Source organism: Manduca sexta, chromosome 23 (genome assembly GCF_014839805.1).
Source record: "Manduca sexta isolate Smith_Timp_Sample1 chromosome 23, JHU_Msex_v1.0, whole genome shotgun sequence".
Classification (NCBI taxonomy): Eukaryota; Metazoa; Arthropoda; class Insecta; order Lepidoptera; family Sphingidae; genus Manduca; species Manduca sexta.
Window position 1 is genome coordinate 8,413,245 of NC_051137.1, and position 16,914 is coordinate 8,430,158.

A 16,914-nucleotide genomic window follows, 5' to 3' on the forward strand; every position below is an offset into this window, starting at 1 on the left:
TGTATGATAAAAGTCTTTGCTTTCTAAATGTTTGCTTAAATTCGGCCCGGTTGCAGCAACGTTTAAGCCTTGCTGGAAAAATGAATTATCTGGGAAGTGCTTGCTTTTAGCACATAGATTACCTCTGTTAACGATCGTCAAAATGGCACGGGATAAATACTCGTGAAATTGCGGTCAGGCCTGTTTAATAATGCAGCAAAGAACGAATGGTTAAACTCATTCAGGTTGTCGATGGCCGTGAGTGCACTCGCGTTTGTAATGTTAATTCAACAATTCAATGTTACTGATAACTTTTATGCCTCCGGAATATAAATTAACAAGCGGGTTGAGGAAAGTGGTAGACTAATTTACGAAGTGCGTGTGCTTATACTGGTATAAGAAATTAATATCAAAACAAACACACATCACGCATTTATCCCTGAAGGGGTATGCAGAGGCGCAACCACGGCACCCCCTTTTCGCCAAGTGTGTTCCGCCCCATGCAGTAATAGGGGGCGAGCCTATCGCCATATCGGGCACAAATTACAGATTCCAGGCTAATACTGAGCAGAAAAACCCAAATATAACTTTCCCCGATTCGAACAACTATGCCACCGAGACAGACTAAAAAGGAATGAATATCGCAAAAAAATATATGTACACTCAGTTTGTATGACGATATTTTGCTATATTTTGTTTATGTCCCCCAAAGCTAATGATTATCTTGGGTTGTTAAGTTGTTATCAGATAGAACCACAAATGGAACGTTATCGAATGATAGTGAATAATGATGTGAAAGCTAATAAATTGGGCCATATTATTATAATATCTACTCGATTTTGTCCGTAGCTCTACTCGTGCAGGTTTGGTATGATAAAAAAAGAATTTTCAACTGAACGATAAAAGAGTAGGAGTCGTTAAACTTTATTCTATATGTCTTATTTGAAAGCCTATTTTTTGAAATGTAGTAATAATATCCGGTTGAAATTATTATAAAAGAATTTTATATATTTTCCTGAGGGTCGAAGCTATATATTTTACAGTTGACAGTATAAATTCGGATTTATAATGTTAGATTTATACCGGATTACTACTACTGCTTATTTTTTTCAAATATATATCTTCCCCTAGTACATTCTTGCGGTCCTAAGTATCTGTATTGTAAAACTTAGCACAATTTGTTCAGTGCAATATTTGAGCCTATATTTTTTATTAGATATAAGATGGACTTATAAAATAGATATTACGTGGATCGATTAAAAAATAATTCAGCGTTTTATTATAATCAATGGTCGTTTGATGGTTGAATCAAAAAAAATAATATTTCATATTCATCCGTACACTTCAAAATTTATTCGTACTTAATAATATCAGCCCTGTATTATATACTTGCCCACTGCTGAGCATGGGCCTCCTCTACTACTGAGAGGGATTAGGCCTTAGTCCACCACGCTGGCCTAGTGCGGATCGGTAGACTTCACACACCCTCGAAATTCCTATAGAGAACTTCTCAGATGTGCAGGTTCTCGTATTTGTAGGTGCAGGTATTCGTACATAATTTAATATAATTAATACACCGGTTATTTTGATTTTTAATACTCTCATCGGATTTTTCTTTATGAATCTATTATATTTTGTGGGCCGTTTTTAGCTATGATGTAAAAAATGGAATATAGTCTGAATTTTTTCAGTGGTTTATGAATCCGCATAAACCTTCCTTTCTATTTAGTCTTCTTAAGAGTTTGATTTAAGTTTTGAATTTATAAGTTTAAAGGGTAGATTTATATTAAGAGATATAATTATATATAATATTGTCGTTTTATAAAATTAATTCAGTTACCAAGCGGCTAGGGCAAATTATGTAGATCGGATATCAGTTTTCATGAATACGTGAGCTATTCATACAGCTAGTTTCGATCGGTAGTGTCCGAATTTTGAAAGGTAGTGCCTCGTTAAATGGCTCATTTATTTTATTATGCTTGAATAACAAAATTCTAATAACCTCAAAAAATCATATAAGTAGGTATTGAATGCTTTATGAGTTACTAGGTTGACTTGGTTCATATGGAATTGTAGAACATTTTTATTTTACGTACATTTTTTTACTAATGCATACTTCAACCAGATTACAAAATCAAATCCATGATAAATACATGCGCTAGTTGCCGAGGGCAGTCATTTTTCTCCAAATTTAATATCTGACTGAATTCGGGAATTACGCCCACACAGAGTATTTGGCAGCTATCCAAAAAAAAAGGCCGAGAGTGAACAGGCAGGTGACCTGAAGTGCAGAGTGACATCGATTTATCATCGTCAATTTGGTACTGCAGTTTAGTTTTTTACCGTCTCAGCCTAGTGACAGCGCAAGCCGTGAACTGGGAGGTCCAGGGTTTCATTCCCAGGTGCGGATTTTTCTTACACGACTGGATGATCCTGTCGGGGTTACGCAAACGAGCCAAAAAATAAAACATATCGTTTCTGCAAAATGCACGAGAAATTCTATTGGGCCAACTTCATATTAAAATTAGGGAAGGTTAAGTATAAGAAGCTAGTACAGCAATTTCATTAATATACACTGACTTCGAAATTCGAAGGCATTACATAATTCACTTTGATATAAGCGGCGATAGCCTAGTTAGGAGTACAATGGACTGTTGTGATTAAGGACCGCAGGTTATAAGCCCAAGACCACGCACATCTTACTTCCAAAGTTACATGTGAAGGAAAATTACACGAGGAAACCTGAATACTAGAGAAGATCTCCATAAGAATTTGGTAGGTATAAAGTCTGCCATGCCGCATTAGGTCAGCGTGGTGGAATAATGTGTAAACCCTTACAGTAATAGCGGAGGGCTATGCCCAGCAGTGGGACAGTATATAACACAGTGATGACATTTTATTAATACTACGGTATTAAGTTTGAACATCGCAGGGTAGCCGAAGACACGATACCCCATAAAACAGCATAAATCAAGTACACACTTCAGAGTGGCTTTGGAATCTTGGTAAAGAGGTCGAGATGAAATAAGCAATAAAACCAGTCAGGTCGTGTTTAGTGCAGGGTCCCGTGACCATTACTAAAAACTAAAATTTCCAAAGCGACTCATAATTATAAGCAGAAAGACATGGTGAAATTATAAGACTGCAGCAAGTATATATTTTTTTTATTGCCTTAATAGGCAAACGAACAAGCGGTCTGCCTGATGGAAAGCAGCATCCGTCGCTCATGGATTTTGCAATGCCAGAAGCACAGCAAGCCGTTGCCTACCTGGAAGTGAGCACCCTTTTTAAGCCTCGTATAAAGAAGGACAACTCATAGCATTCGGGGAACATTTTGTGTGTACAGTATATCCTATCACTACACTGGACGTATTAATTTGACGTATTAATATATTTGAATGCTGTGGTCTCCTATAATTGAAGAGGCACGTCACATTGCTAATTGTACAAATGCTACGACATTGTATTTATTATATGCCGTGTATCCTTCGTGGAGGTTGTTACATAAATAAATAAACATTTGTCGGAAGCAATATCGGGTTAATGTGATTTATATGAAGTTGATATAGGTTACATATAACGCGGTAGTAGCTCAAATAGGCCAAGTGGTGCTGGCATTAGTTATTATCATTTTAATACAGTGACACCCGGTATCTCATCCTATCGTCCTATGCTCCATCCACTCAGTTGACCTCATATATGTACTATATCTACATATGTGGGTAGGTAATTATATTGTTACGGAATCCTAAAACAATTTAATTAAGGCATTGGCGTACAGATTACAGCAGTGAATTAATATGAAAAGATACAAGAGAAATCGTGGCAAACTATAAAGTTCATTAATATGTTATTTCAATTAAAATATGTTCCAACGAATATTTAGAGGTAATTTAAAATTACGAGATGAAATATGTGGTAATTATATTGAGAACTTTATTGGAGCAGTGCCTATTCATAAAGACCTACCTAGTTTTGAAATATAAATTTCAATTATTTGATAATAAATTAACCTAACTTGTAACGACGAAAGTTGTAAAATTATGTGTACTACAAGCAAGCGTGTACTCGTACAGAACAAGTTGGATTTGAGTTTGATGTTAAATATTATAAGTAGAAAAAATATCCGGTAAAACAAACATATTTCAATTTTATAAACAGCTACTAGGACAGAATTTATCAAATCTAAAACAGTGTAGCATAATGGGACTATTGACTTATTAAACGATGCTTCCAGTCAAGCAATATTTAAAAATAAATACTTTCGTATTTCTTTTTAGGTATCACATAGTGATTTCATATTATAGAGGATCACATAAGGTTTTATAGAAATTTGGTAACCAACATTATCATTTCCTTAGTCCTGAAAATGTAACATAAAAAAGACATTATATGTAAGTACGCACTCTCATATTCACAATAATATTGTTATCGATTTACAGATTACAGACTTGATACTATTTCACTGAAACCGTAGGCGGTTCTTTAATATCTATATCACTTTGAAAATATGTTAATAGCTTTGTGGGCAACATTATTGATGACAAATTATGCGTGCTATTCCATTAATTTGTAGACTAATTTGCTTTGTAGTGTACGAAAGTAAAATAATTGTTAATGAAGTGTTAGCTTTACTGTTTTGTTTCTGATGTCCGGTGAGGTAGCCGGAGGCTTACAAACATTAGAATACCTGTTCATGAAACCAAAGCTAATACTGAACAGAAAATGTATTTTATGAAGGCATTTGTTATGATAGTGCGATAATAATTGGAAATTAGCTTCAGTGATTCCTTACACCACTCGCCATGTTAGAGACGATATATCGTAATAATCATATAGAACATAATGTCTCCTGCCCAAATCGTGTAAGTGCAAAGGATGTAATCGGGTACAATAGTTTCTTATCTTTCTAGGTAACCTTTACCTTGGCCTCATACGAAACAACGTACAAATAGTAGAACGTAGAAAATATTTACATTCCTAAATGATTTATCTTGATTGCATTGATTCAATGTAAACCAAAATCGTTTCCTCACTTTATAAGGTGGATACACTTCTCGGAATGTGGTACTGCGGTAGTTAATGGGCCAAGGGCTTTGGTCCGTTGTAACGCTAGTCAGGTACATAATGTATACCCAGATAAGCGAGCCACTCAACTAACTAATGATTAACTTGCGGGTTTATCTTTTTATGAACAAAACTTTTTCGTTGTGTACGAACGTCTTTAGATCGTGTTATAAACTATATAATAGATTTAGTTACTATGTCGATGAATGAAGTGGTACCTTTTTTTTCGCGGCCAATAACGTGTTATCGCTACCATCACTTCTAGGGTGAGTGGAACGGTTATGTTGGTTTCACCGAGCCTCACGGCTTAATGTCGCCACTCGGAAGTATAGCATCATCAGAGCGAGCATTGGACCGAGTCCCTAATATTATAATAATATCCACTGTATACCCCACACCGGCATACCAACCAAAACCTGCGGTGGCCTTCTTCGACGCATACGGGTCGACCCGGGAATGAAGTTACCTATTAATAGTGTATTAGCTAAGAAATAATTTTGATTCTAATACCTTTGAAGATAATTGAGCTCAAAAAATACGGCGCAATACGGTAATAAACTGTAAAAAAATCTTTATTAGGTACCTAAATAAAAAAGTAATTCGACTGTTTCAAAAAGTAATTGATGCAAACTTCAACTTAAATAATAAGAAATCGATAAGAAATTTATAAATGGTGGTTGTGGGTAACCTATCGCATAGTGATGTATAATATAATATGTAACTACTTTTATTGTAATATTTACTTCTTTATTGAATCCAGTGCGGTGCAGTCCAGCTGCTGCAAACCAGATACGAATATCTGGAATTCCGATATTATATTCATTTCGTCTTACAATATTGGTTAATTTTTCTTGGAAGAATATAATATTATCATTTAGATTACAATTATAGTGTAATTATATTATATAATTGACTTGGTTTTAAAAATAGAAAAAAAAATGATCTTACATTTTAAATCAAATAAAAAAAGTATTAATGTTGTAGGATTTTTCATAAATACTTATATATTCATTAGCATCTCGTCTATTTTATCCTGTTAATAGAGCAGTAAGCCGATTAACTATCTGGTGCTAATTAAACCTATTAAATCATACTCGATTCATTTAATAGTCGTCAGGTGACAGAGTGATATAACCCAAACTCACTTTCATGTGATACTGTAAACGAACTTTATAACATTCGTCCGGTACAATGTGCTCAGTTGTAAGTCGTTACAGCTATGTCAACTCCACATTAGAATTAATAGTGTTATTAGTCTCTGAATAGTCGTTTTTTCGCATTCCAATCTAGGCTAACATTTTAAATACAAGATAGTAAGTGGGAAAATATAGTTTCAAAAACGATTATCTTGGAAAGGAATAATACAATAAACACGCAATACTTATCCTGAGATGATGAAACAATTGAAAGAGAGTTCCACTTCAATAGAGGGACTTAACAAAGTAACGTAAATATCTTGAGGCGATTACTGTATATTCATTACTATATCCAAAGAATTTTTGGGCGTGGAGAGTGGAGCGGACGATCAACGGTTGCCTAGTGACAACAAAACGAGAGGATATTTATTATAGTCGTGACATGAAGATTAAACTTAAAAACTCTTAGGAAAGAAATGAGAAAATTCGTAATTAGTGTGTTATTGAGATCCATTTCGAGAGGTTTAATAACTTAGTTGAGACAACTTTGACTTCTGCTCCCAAATTTATTACGTACAAAATTAGATAAGATATTGACTTTTAGTACGGGTGTCATAGTCATACCTTTGAATGTTTACTTATCGGTATCGTATTTACCTTAAATATTAAGCTTCATAATTTGAGTCAATTCTCGAGCTGTTCTTCAATATTAGGGAAATTCTTATTGATCTTATTTGAATGGCTGTATGTAATCCACCAGAGCTTAATGAAGACTATATAATATAATTTTGATAATAATAATAATATCAGCCATCTATTGTATACAGTAGCATTATTGGGCACAGGCCTCCTCTACTACTGAGAGGGATTACGCCTTAGTCCACCACGCCGGCCTAGTGTGGATCGGCAAACTTCACATAACCTCAAAATTCCTGTAGAGCACTTCTTACATAGGTATCCTCATAATATTTTTTTCACTGTTATAGAAAGCGATAATTCACAAAGAATACACACATAATTTTAGAAAAGTCAGAAGTGTGTGCCCTTGGGTCTCGAACCTAAGTACCTGTCGAGCAGTGGAACTACACTTACTCCCAACTAGGGTATCGCCGTTTCAGTAGCCGCTATAGTCACGACTACATTAAAATATAATGCTATAAGAGAATAATGCTATAATATCTAAGAATAGACATTGAAAATAACATGAGGCTTTTGTAGTATTTGCATAAATCACATGCTTGCTGTCGAACAATGCAGGCAATAATGTCAAGTATCTACATAACAAAAAGGAATGCTATCTTTGTGGAACATGTGTGTGAATACGTCGTAAACTAACCCTGAATATTCGTGCCGCTAATATGTATGACAGTGTTATCCTGATACTTTATATTCTTTACCTACCTGTACAACGAACACATACACCTATTTACCTGTCTGTATTTGGTTTACGACATACGTAGTCAAGTGGAAATTGGAGAATTTATTTGGCTATTTAATTTAATATGTAATATTGATTTGGGAAAGATACTGTGATATGTATTTTATTCAGTTATGTTGTTTATTCGAATGTGTTCATTTGAGACGTTAACACTGTTTAAAATTTTGCGTGCCTAGAGGCATTATATTCGACATATCGCCATATTAATTTCTCTATCCGACATCTTCCAGAAAATCAATTCGTCGCGGCGGTACTCTGACAATTTCTAGTATACGCTCGAACACCTTTCCAGTAACACGATAACGTGACCTAATCCAGAAATATATTGGGTTGAGATATTACGTGCCAAAATCATCCGTAGTACCTGTGGTATTATAGGCTTCTGACATTCTCACAAGTCTTTTTATAACTATTCTATTAAGGATTTCACATGAAATTAAAATGCAAGACGGCCTCGTTTATTAATTGCGTATGCGGAACGATTGCCTAAATGAAGTCTGAGGTTTAATCCCTGGATCGGGTTAAGTAATATTAGGTGTTTTGGTTTGACAACAATTCGTCTGCATATTAAGGCCCTTCCTCGAACAAACTGCATTGAGCATTCGTTTCCATATTTTATGGCGCATCGGTAACAGGCGGGAATATGCAGACTTACGAATATATTTTTTCAAATAAATTTTTGGCTTTTTAGATTGGAAACTACCCAAAACTTTCATTATTAAATTGCCTTTCTAAAAGTTGCAAATTATAACGATGCATATTTTAGGAGATAAATGGAATCTTCAATTTTAGACGCATTATCAATATGAAATTAAAGAAACAATATCCAAATTATAAAAAGTTTTTCACCACCAAAGTAAAGATAACATATAATAGAAATATGATGTTTAAATATTCTACATGTATCATATATTTCGAAAAGATTTCTTATATCGCGGCGTTTTGGTTGGGTGAATTTTAATAGCAGGTAAAATAGTTGTTGAAATGTGGGCGTCTACACTGCTGTCTGTCTCTTAAAATTGAAAACAGCGTGATGCAATATATAAATATAAAGATCTATCAATCGGTTGGAATTATAAGAACTCCATCTACTGCTCTCTTTTAATAAACGCTAATTGCACAAATTAAACGAACGTTTATATGTTATATGTTGCTTAAAGCATCGTTTACATTTTTCTTAGATTACGTAACAAAGGTTACAATTATTGTGCCACTCCGCTGACTGCAAGTTCTTGTAACAGTGACTATGTCAATAAATGCCATAATGATTTATGAGCGAGCGCACCCTGTGGGCTTGTGGTGACGAGAGATACGGTGATCGTTAAGATTTAGGATAGCCCCAAACGTATGTATACGTTGTGAGGAGGACGTTCCATATTTATTACTGACTGACTGACCACACCTTCAAGGAAATAGCCTATTCCTATCTAAAAGGTTAGCAACGTACCAACGATTCTTCTGGTATTGTAGATATTTAAAAGCCACCTGATCACTTATCATTCGCTGATGTGTTTTCTCCTATAAAAAAGATCTGTGAGTATTTTTGTGAATATTTTTTCTTATTAGGTCACTTTTTATATTAAATTAAAAAATATATTAATAACGACAGTATATTATAACTTATAACTAATCGATAAAGTTATAACCTTTTTTGATAGAAAAAAATTTACTTATTTCTAAAGAAATATGATCGCCAGACACCGTTTTGAATATAGAACTTTGGTCACGTTGCGGAATCGAGGGTGGACCTAATGTTACGTAAAATTATATAGGAGAGAAAGGGGCATAGAACAGGGCCAGATTGTGACAAAGGATATGATTCCAAAATCGATGATGATTTCTAACCTGAAATTATTTTTTTACGTGACTGTATTATCAATTGTTACTGTTAAATGTCATCTTTAACGTAATGTCGTCCAATTGATTTATATTCAATTTGGGATTTCGCGTGGTATCTCTACATATCTTTCCTCTCAAACATAAGTAACCTTAAAATAGTATCTAAATGCCTTGAGTAAGTTTAGGTATCTTTCCATGTACAAGATTACTTTTAAAACCTATTACCATGTAAGTATTTTTTAGGTACCAACTAAAATATTTCATATTGCACATTGTTAAAGGGACACTTTTATACATGTTCTAATGGACTCCCACAAAATTTTCGACTTTTACCTACATACGTAACAAGAGGAAAAGAGAACGGAAAATCCCGGATTTCGACGCTCCTGAAACCACTTTACAAAAAAAATCTTTTGTTATAGTTATCCTAAATTTTAATTTACATGATTTATAACGTTATTAAGTATTGCCAACAAATTTCTATAATCGCTTAAATTAGTTTCTTAATGATGAGTCCTAAACTGCACCAATAATGTTCGAAACCCATAAAAGGAGCGCATTAAGTCAAAGGTAAAAAAAAATAACGTTAAAAGTATGATGCTCATTAAATATAATAATTTCAATTTTTTTCTAAAACACAATACATTACTCTAGCTTTTCTCGTATTTACATACAACACAAGCTTAAAATTGAACAAATTTAATGCATTTTGGAAAAAGTGTCTAATAGTGTCCCCTCTAACTGGAACAAGAAATATATCTGTAGATTCTTGGACACAAAAGACCAAATCAGTGAGGATGAATTTATTTGTATAGTATGTTCTTGAACCGTATAAACTTATAAAACCGAAAGTAGTTTCTTTATTAACGAACGACGGAACCTAATTGGTAGAGACTGTTGTGTTTATTTATAAACTTTATATGAGATTGTGCCGAGGGTTCATACATAAATCGTACCCGAATAATATTACAACTTCTGCCGTGGTGTACTAGGTGCCTAGATGATAGGCAAACTTATAGTAACCGTCATAATAATAATTGCGTGAGTTTCCAAATCACGCCTTGGTTCACCGACGTGTGAGTATTCGCTTGTGACTTTCATTATATTTTACGTAGAATTTGTAATCTATAAATAGAATATTGATCAGAGAACAATCAGAAATGCTGGAGTTAAATATTAATTACCGCGATTAAACTTCGGGTAAAGACATTCAGATTCTGGTTACCGCCATCACTGAATACGAGCAACTGGTGCGATCATGGACCGATATATCTTATAAGTACCTAAAATTGAGACCATGGGAATTTGTGTTATTTTTCAAGTTTAGGTCAAAACTTTGAAGTTATTATCACAAAACTATAGATATTGGTTGCCATTACACATTACAATATAAAAAAACGGTTTCCATGTCCTTATAAATTAATATTGATAAATTTGTTGGTGTTATAAATAAGTAGTAGCAGTATAAGGCTACTTCAAGGACCACAGGCTGATCACCGTCCTTGGTGGCACGGCCCACTCGGCCCCCCTCTAGTTACGCCTATGTTACCCTGCATTTTATATCTTGTACTTACCAATGTAATAATGGCCCGCATAGATGAACTGGACGTTTCTGTTTTTGTGTTTATCATCATTACTTATTTAAGAAGTTTTCCATTGGTATTATATTTTACTTCATAATAAGTTATTCTTTCTGCGCGTGGTTACTAATCAGGTCAAAGGCTCGGACAGTCGTTTAATCTTATAAGTTTTGGGTTCGGAGTGTATACGCAGGACTCTTTCATATCATTTGGAAGGTTAGAAAACTGTGTGTATTTAGGGACATGTTACCTATTTTGTAAAAACTTGTTAAGGCTTTTCAAGTTGTAACAAGGTTTTAGGTTGTGTTTGGATCTTTAAAAAATTATCACATAATTTTGAAGTAATGCCTGTTTAGTAGGTATACTAAGAATTTGAGTATTAGAAATAAACTATAGTGTTATGTAATAAGTGTAGGTAATGTAAAAAATAACTCGCATGATGATAAAGATGATTTATATAATTAGTTACTTAAGTACGGTCAGACATAAAACAGCCGAAAAAATTTCTGATTTCAAATCACTTTTATTTATTTAATCGAAATATTTTTTTTCATTAAATAAAAACCGTATATTTTTTATAGATTTAACTATAATGTTACAACTTTGGAAGTTTGTGAAAACATTGTTGTTAAAGACACAAAAATATAGGTACCTATATTCCGAGATATTACGTCTTGAAATATGTGGCTAATTGTACACACATAAATGCAATTAAGATTAATAATTTTGCTTAGCAAAATAATTTATATTGCCTTACATATAGGTACAACGTCATATTTACTAATAAACATGTTGAAAGTTCTTAAATGTAGTTATATCTTAGTTAGTAAGTTAGTAAACAGAGGATAAAGTGGCGTCATGCATGTTTATTACAAATTATTATAGTAGTATTGCCACATTGACTAACTTTCTAGTTTCTGGCGCTGACTTTTAGAATAACAAGCAATAGAGGATCGAAAAGTTTATATTTCATATTCGTTCCCTGATATTATATGGATATTGGACTTTAATATCACGGTTCGTGTGTTGCGCATGTTGATTTAATTTGCAACTGTATAACGAAAATACTTCGCCTTTGTCTTTTTATTTGTTTGTGAAGTTGTAGGTGGAATCGTATTATGTTAGTTACTACAGAAAATTGTGATAAGTTGTTTTATGTTGGTGGATGTGCAATTATGTAAATAAGTTTTGTTGGTAATGGCTATTTAGATTGACAGACGCAGAGTGCACACAAAGGAGGTAGCGCCCACTAAGTTCATCTTTAAAACATTTGTGTTCTTTTAAAGCGTAGGTCTTTGCACCCTGATCAAATTTGATTGTTCCTTTTTTAAATTATTTTTGGTTTATAAAATAGCTGTATCCATTACAAAGGTTTTAGTTCAAATAAATAAATCCTTTCACGGCTACGTCTTCTACGTAAAAATAATTTAAATATTTCTCGTGTCTCACAAAAAGTTCTTTGTCTTAAAAATACAAAAAAACAAACGTTTAAAAATATCAATCTCGGAGAAATCTATGTTTAGTTTTTGTAGGTTATATGAAAGTCGTCGAGATTTTTCTTCATTGAGCACTAGGTGATGCTCGCGGCTCTGTCCGCGTTAAAACCTTTCCTGCTACAATTGTTCATAAATCATTTCAGCGCTATCTATATGACTTCACCATACGCCACCAGCTATTTAGAAATTAGATAAAAGAAATACATTTTGCGTTTACCTGATTTGTACGTTTTTTGCTTCTTATAAGCAAATCTTCCTCACTGTCACTAGATTCCTTTGGGTCACTATCATTAAGTGATTGGAAAGACATTGTACACAATCACAAATACAAACTGTGGATGGTTTGAATATTAGGTGTATTATTTCAGCTGGTGTCACAGCACAAATAACTTTGATCACTGAACCCCTAACTACACCTGAGGGGAACCTAATTATCCGATTTGTGCGTAACGAGCTATTCACTAAAGCAGGTTATTTCTAATGGCTATTAATTAAACCAGTAAATTAGTTTCCTGACTAGCTTTCGACTACAAGGTACGTCTGCATGAAGTTCGAGGTCTTATAACGAGGAATATATTCAATCTAACTTGATCTTCGCGTATAACAGAATACGTATATATATATATATATACATACGAACATTAACTAGCAATAATATTATATGGGAAAGAATTGGTAAATATAGGTAATATGTGTACAATAGTGAACATGGCAGCGAAAATATGTGATTACTCACGCGCAACATGTTAATGTGTACTACATAAACACGTTTTTCCAATACAAAAATAATATATACAATTGGTGAATAAGTGCCAAAGGACTCAACAGTCACTCATTCCCCTATGCCGATGCATTGAAAAATGAAGATAGGTAATAAATATTAGGACTCCATAAAGTGATAAAACCCTGCTTTAGTTATAGCGTTTCGAAAAGTTAACATTACTTAGTTCTACTACATACCAAGAAAATTTAAGAATAAATTCGGGACCTAAAATTGAACACGTAATCGCTATTTGTTCAAGTTTTATAATATTTATGACGTAGGTACTTTTACGAAGTCGCTTTCATTACCTTAAAATTAGTATAGTTATTCAAATACATATTAAATTGTACACACATATGCTCTCCGTAAAGGAACTTTAGTTATATGACTCGAGGACAGGACTGTAGTTCGAAATCTCGTCGGCTTGATGAACAAGCAAATACTCACTCATTAGACAAAGTTAAACTACAGAAATGATGGCACATTACACACTAACAACATAAACAACGTATCGAAGTAGGGAGTGTAATAGTATAGATCAACATAAATAGATACGTGTGTATCCGTATGATTTACGTAAGCTGAACATGATTAGGACCTAAGCAGTTACATAATATGTAATCACATATCTAGTAAATAACATGTATTGTTCAAGTAAAATGCCTTTGGATCTGCCTTGATGTCATTTTGATTTTACTAAAGATCAAAGAGTTTATTATTATATATTACGCGAACTGTCGTTGATAATATTGCGACACAAACGTACTTAATCGTTTTTCATGAAAGGTTATCATATTGTCTGCCGGGAGAATTCCATGGTTTCAACTTCAAAGAAGCGCCAGGAATACAAATGACTTTAATTTTACGGAATTATAATATAATAAAATTTAATAATATATTACTTTAGTTATTTGCATGTCTTGTTTTCTAAGGGTAAGAAATCATAAGTAGAAAACAGTGGCGAAGGGTCCATAATCCATATAATCCGATTTCTGCCGGCTAGCCTTTAATCATTTATGTAAACTTTAATTATTATAGAAACGATTTGCAGACCTCATTTATGCGTATTAGTACCTATATTATGGGTCGGGTTACCTTTTGGAAAACTTCACCCTTCGCTACTTGTTAATTAAAAGTGGTACAACTGTACGTATTTTAAAATGTTGTACAACTGCGCTGTAGATTATTTATTTTAAATGTTATTGTTTTGTGCCCTTTGCCATGGACTTGTTTCAATTGTATTTCTTATGGTTTTAAAGACAGTTAAAACAATCAACAGTTGAGATTAGTGTTGTTCCCAAGTTTTTCACACGCTTTAAGTTCACACTTGAAAGCTGCCAATCATATTTTCTCTTGACATAAATTTGACACGAATTAAAACTGTCGGTATGTAACTTGTTCGACTGATTTTTCCTTTCTATATTATATCATTTAATACTTGAGCTCGGACTATTCGAATTTAAATTAATGAAATTCAAGAGTTTGTCGAAGAATAAAATTTTTGCTGTCGGCAATTTCAGGCGTGGGTTAGCTTTATTACCCAAACTTTTTGTACAAACAATAAAAACCAAAAAGTAAAATATTTTCTCAACAACGAACTTTATAGGTAGTAAAAAGTATGACAAAAGCTACATTCGAATGAGTGTATAAGATGAAGCTTATAACCCCTTTTATTTATGTTTTTTACTATTAACTGATTGGTTTTGTTGCTTTGACTTCTTAATAACAATTCTAAAGGTAATAAAATTTACCTAAAATGGTGAACCTACTATGGAAATATGACATACGGTACCAAATAAATTATTTTCTGCCCTCGTCCCACGATATATCGACAAAAAGTAACAAAACAAAAAATCACAGTCAGTAATGGGTCTATTTATATATTTAATGGTCAACCGCAATCTAAAGCTCCGTTTGAAATGTATTTTATGTTCTTAAAAAAATGAGAAGGTTGTTAACTGGGATTTATCATCTTTACACACACATATACGCCACTCACTTTGCGTTGTGTGTATTCCGTCGGGGCGACGTGAATATTTAGGGCCGAATCTATAGCCATATTGGGCACAAATTGCAGACTCCGGGCTGATATTGAGTAGAAAAACCTAATATCACTTTGCCCGAGCCGAGGATCGAACCCGAGACCTCAACACTGCAGTCGTATCGTAACATAACTACGCCACCAAGGCAATCTGTTATTTGTATTATGTTGTGTTCTCTTTGATATTACTTCTTTCCTATTGTTTCCGCCGTCACCAAAACCGACTCCTAAATAAACTTTTCTACTGCTTATTTATTTACTCTTTATTCAACACACACACAGTCATTACAGAAAATACCTAATTCGAATTGGCGGGACATAAACTATGTACTTTACTTATATATAAAATATGTTATATTACAAAATTTATTATTAATCACAATAAATATTATTAATGTTAAACTTTGTCAATTTTGCTTAATTGGAAATATATAATTTTATTGCGCTTATAAGATCATTATTTATTAAAAACTGACGGTATGGTTGTCTCAAAATATTTATTTTTATAGTTTCTTACATCAATTACAGAAGTGAAACCAGAAGAAAACCAATTATATGGACCCTTCGCACCAGCTAGCTATAATAATATGTTGTATTCTCTAAAGTCTTTTGATTCTCACCATAATAAACCGCTAGTAAATATGTTGTGTGCTTTGTATATATCTGCTTTAAAACAGTTCCAATATAAACACTAAGAAAGTCATCAAACATTCAAGGAGAAAGATATTGGGTCCTCCACAATATGCCAGCAGTCACCGATGCCAGATCGAATACTCATAAATTTAGTTTCGGTTTAAAAATTGTATTACTTATTTCTTGTTGATATCAATAGTTCAGACTTCAGTATATAATATTTAAACGTCAATTCTATTTTTTTTTTAACTTTTCTAATTTATTGGTTAACTATAATTTCATATTACTATTAAGGATATAATTCGGTTACCTTGAGAAGGCGTGAGTCGCGTCGGGCCGAACACGAAGAAGACAACTTTGAAATGTTTGCTATGATGCCAGATGACCTGAACTCTGTAATATAATAAGAATAATTAACAATGCCGTAGTTTTAAATATTATTATCTCACATTGTAGTCAAGTGTAGCATAAAAATGTATACATACTGGACATACTTGCCAATTGTTTAAAATTTAAAACAAAAACGGGATGATTGATTGATTGATGATGATGATTTCTTATGTTAACGTGAATGTTAGACATTAAAATTAAACTATTTATCATATCATATTTAAATAGTTTAATATTAATAAAAGTTTTCCTTGTTTATTTATTTATTTATTTAAGGACCTCGAACAAAGGATACACGGCGTATAATAAATACAATGTCATAATATTGGTACAATTAACAATGTGACGTGCCTCTTCAATTATAGGAGACTACAGCATGCAAATTTATATATGAGTACAGCGGCAAAAATAATAATATTTGTTACTAATATTATTATATGTTCGCAATAGGATTTTGGTTTTTAAGCGATATATTCACAAAAGTCCCTTTTTTATCGTTTTTCTCATCTTTGATTGTGTTGATAGGAAAAAGGAGGTAAGGGTAAGACAATA

At 33.2% G+C, this 16,914-nt stretch overlaps 1 protein-coding gene across 2 annotated transcripts in view; it reads right to left on the bottom strand.

The window, feature by feature from the left end:
• LOC115447122 overlaps positions 1-16,914 on the bottom strand; it is a 46,005-nt gene that overhangs the window by 9,756 nt on the left and 19,335 nt on the right. For both annotated transcript variants that reach the window (XM_037441956.1, XM_030174054.2), the window contains exon 2: positions 16,283-16,365. In XM_037441956.1, the coding sequence (XP_037297853.1) occupies positions 16,283-16,365 (83 nt within the window). The remainder of the gene's footprint in view (positions 1-16,282; positions 16,366-16,914) is intronic.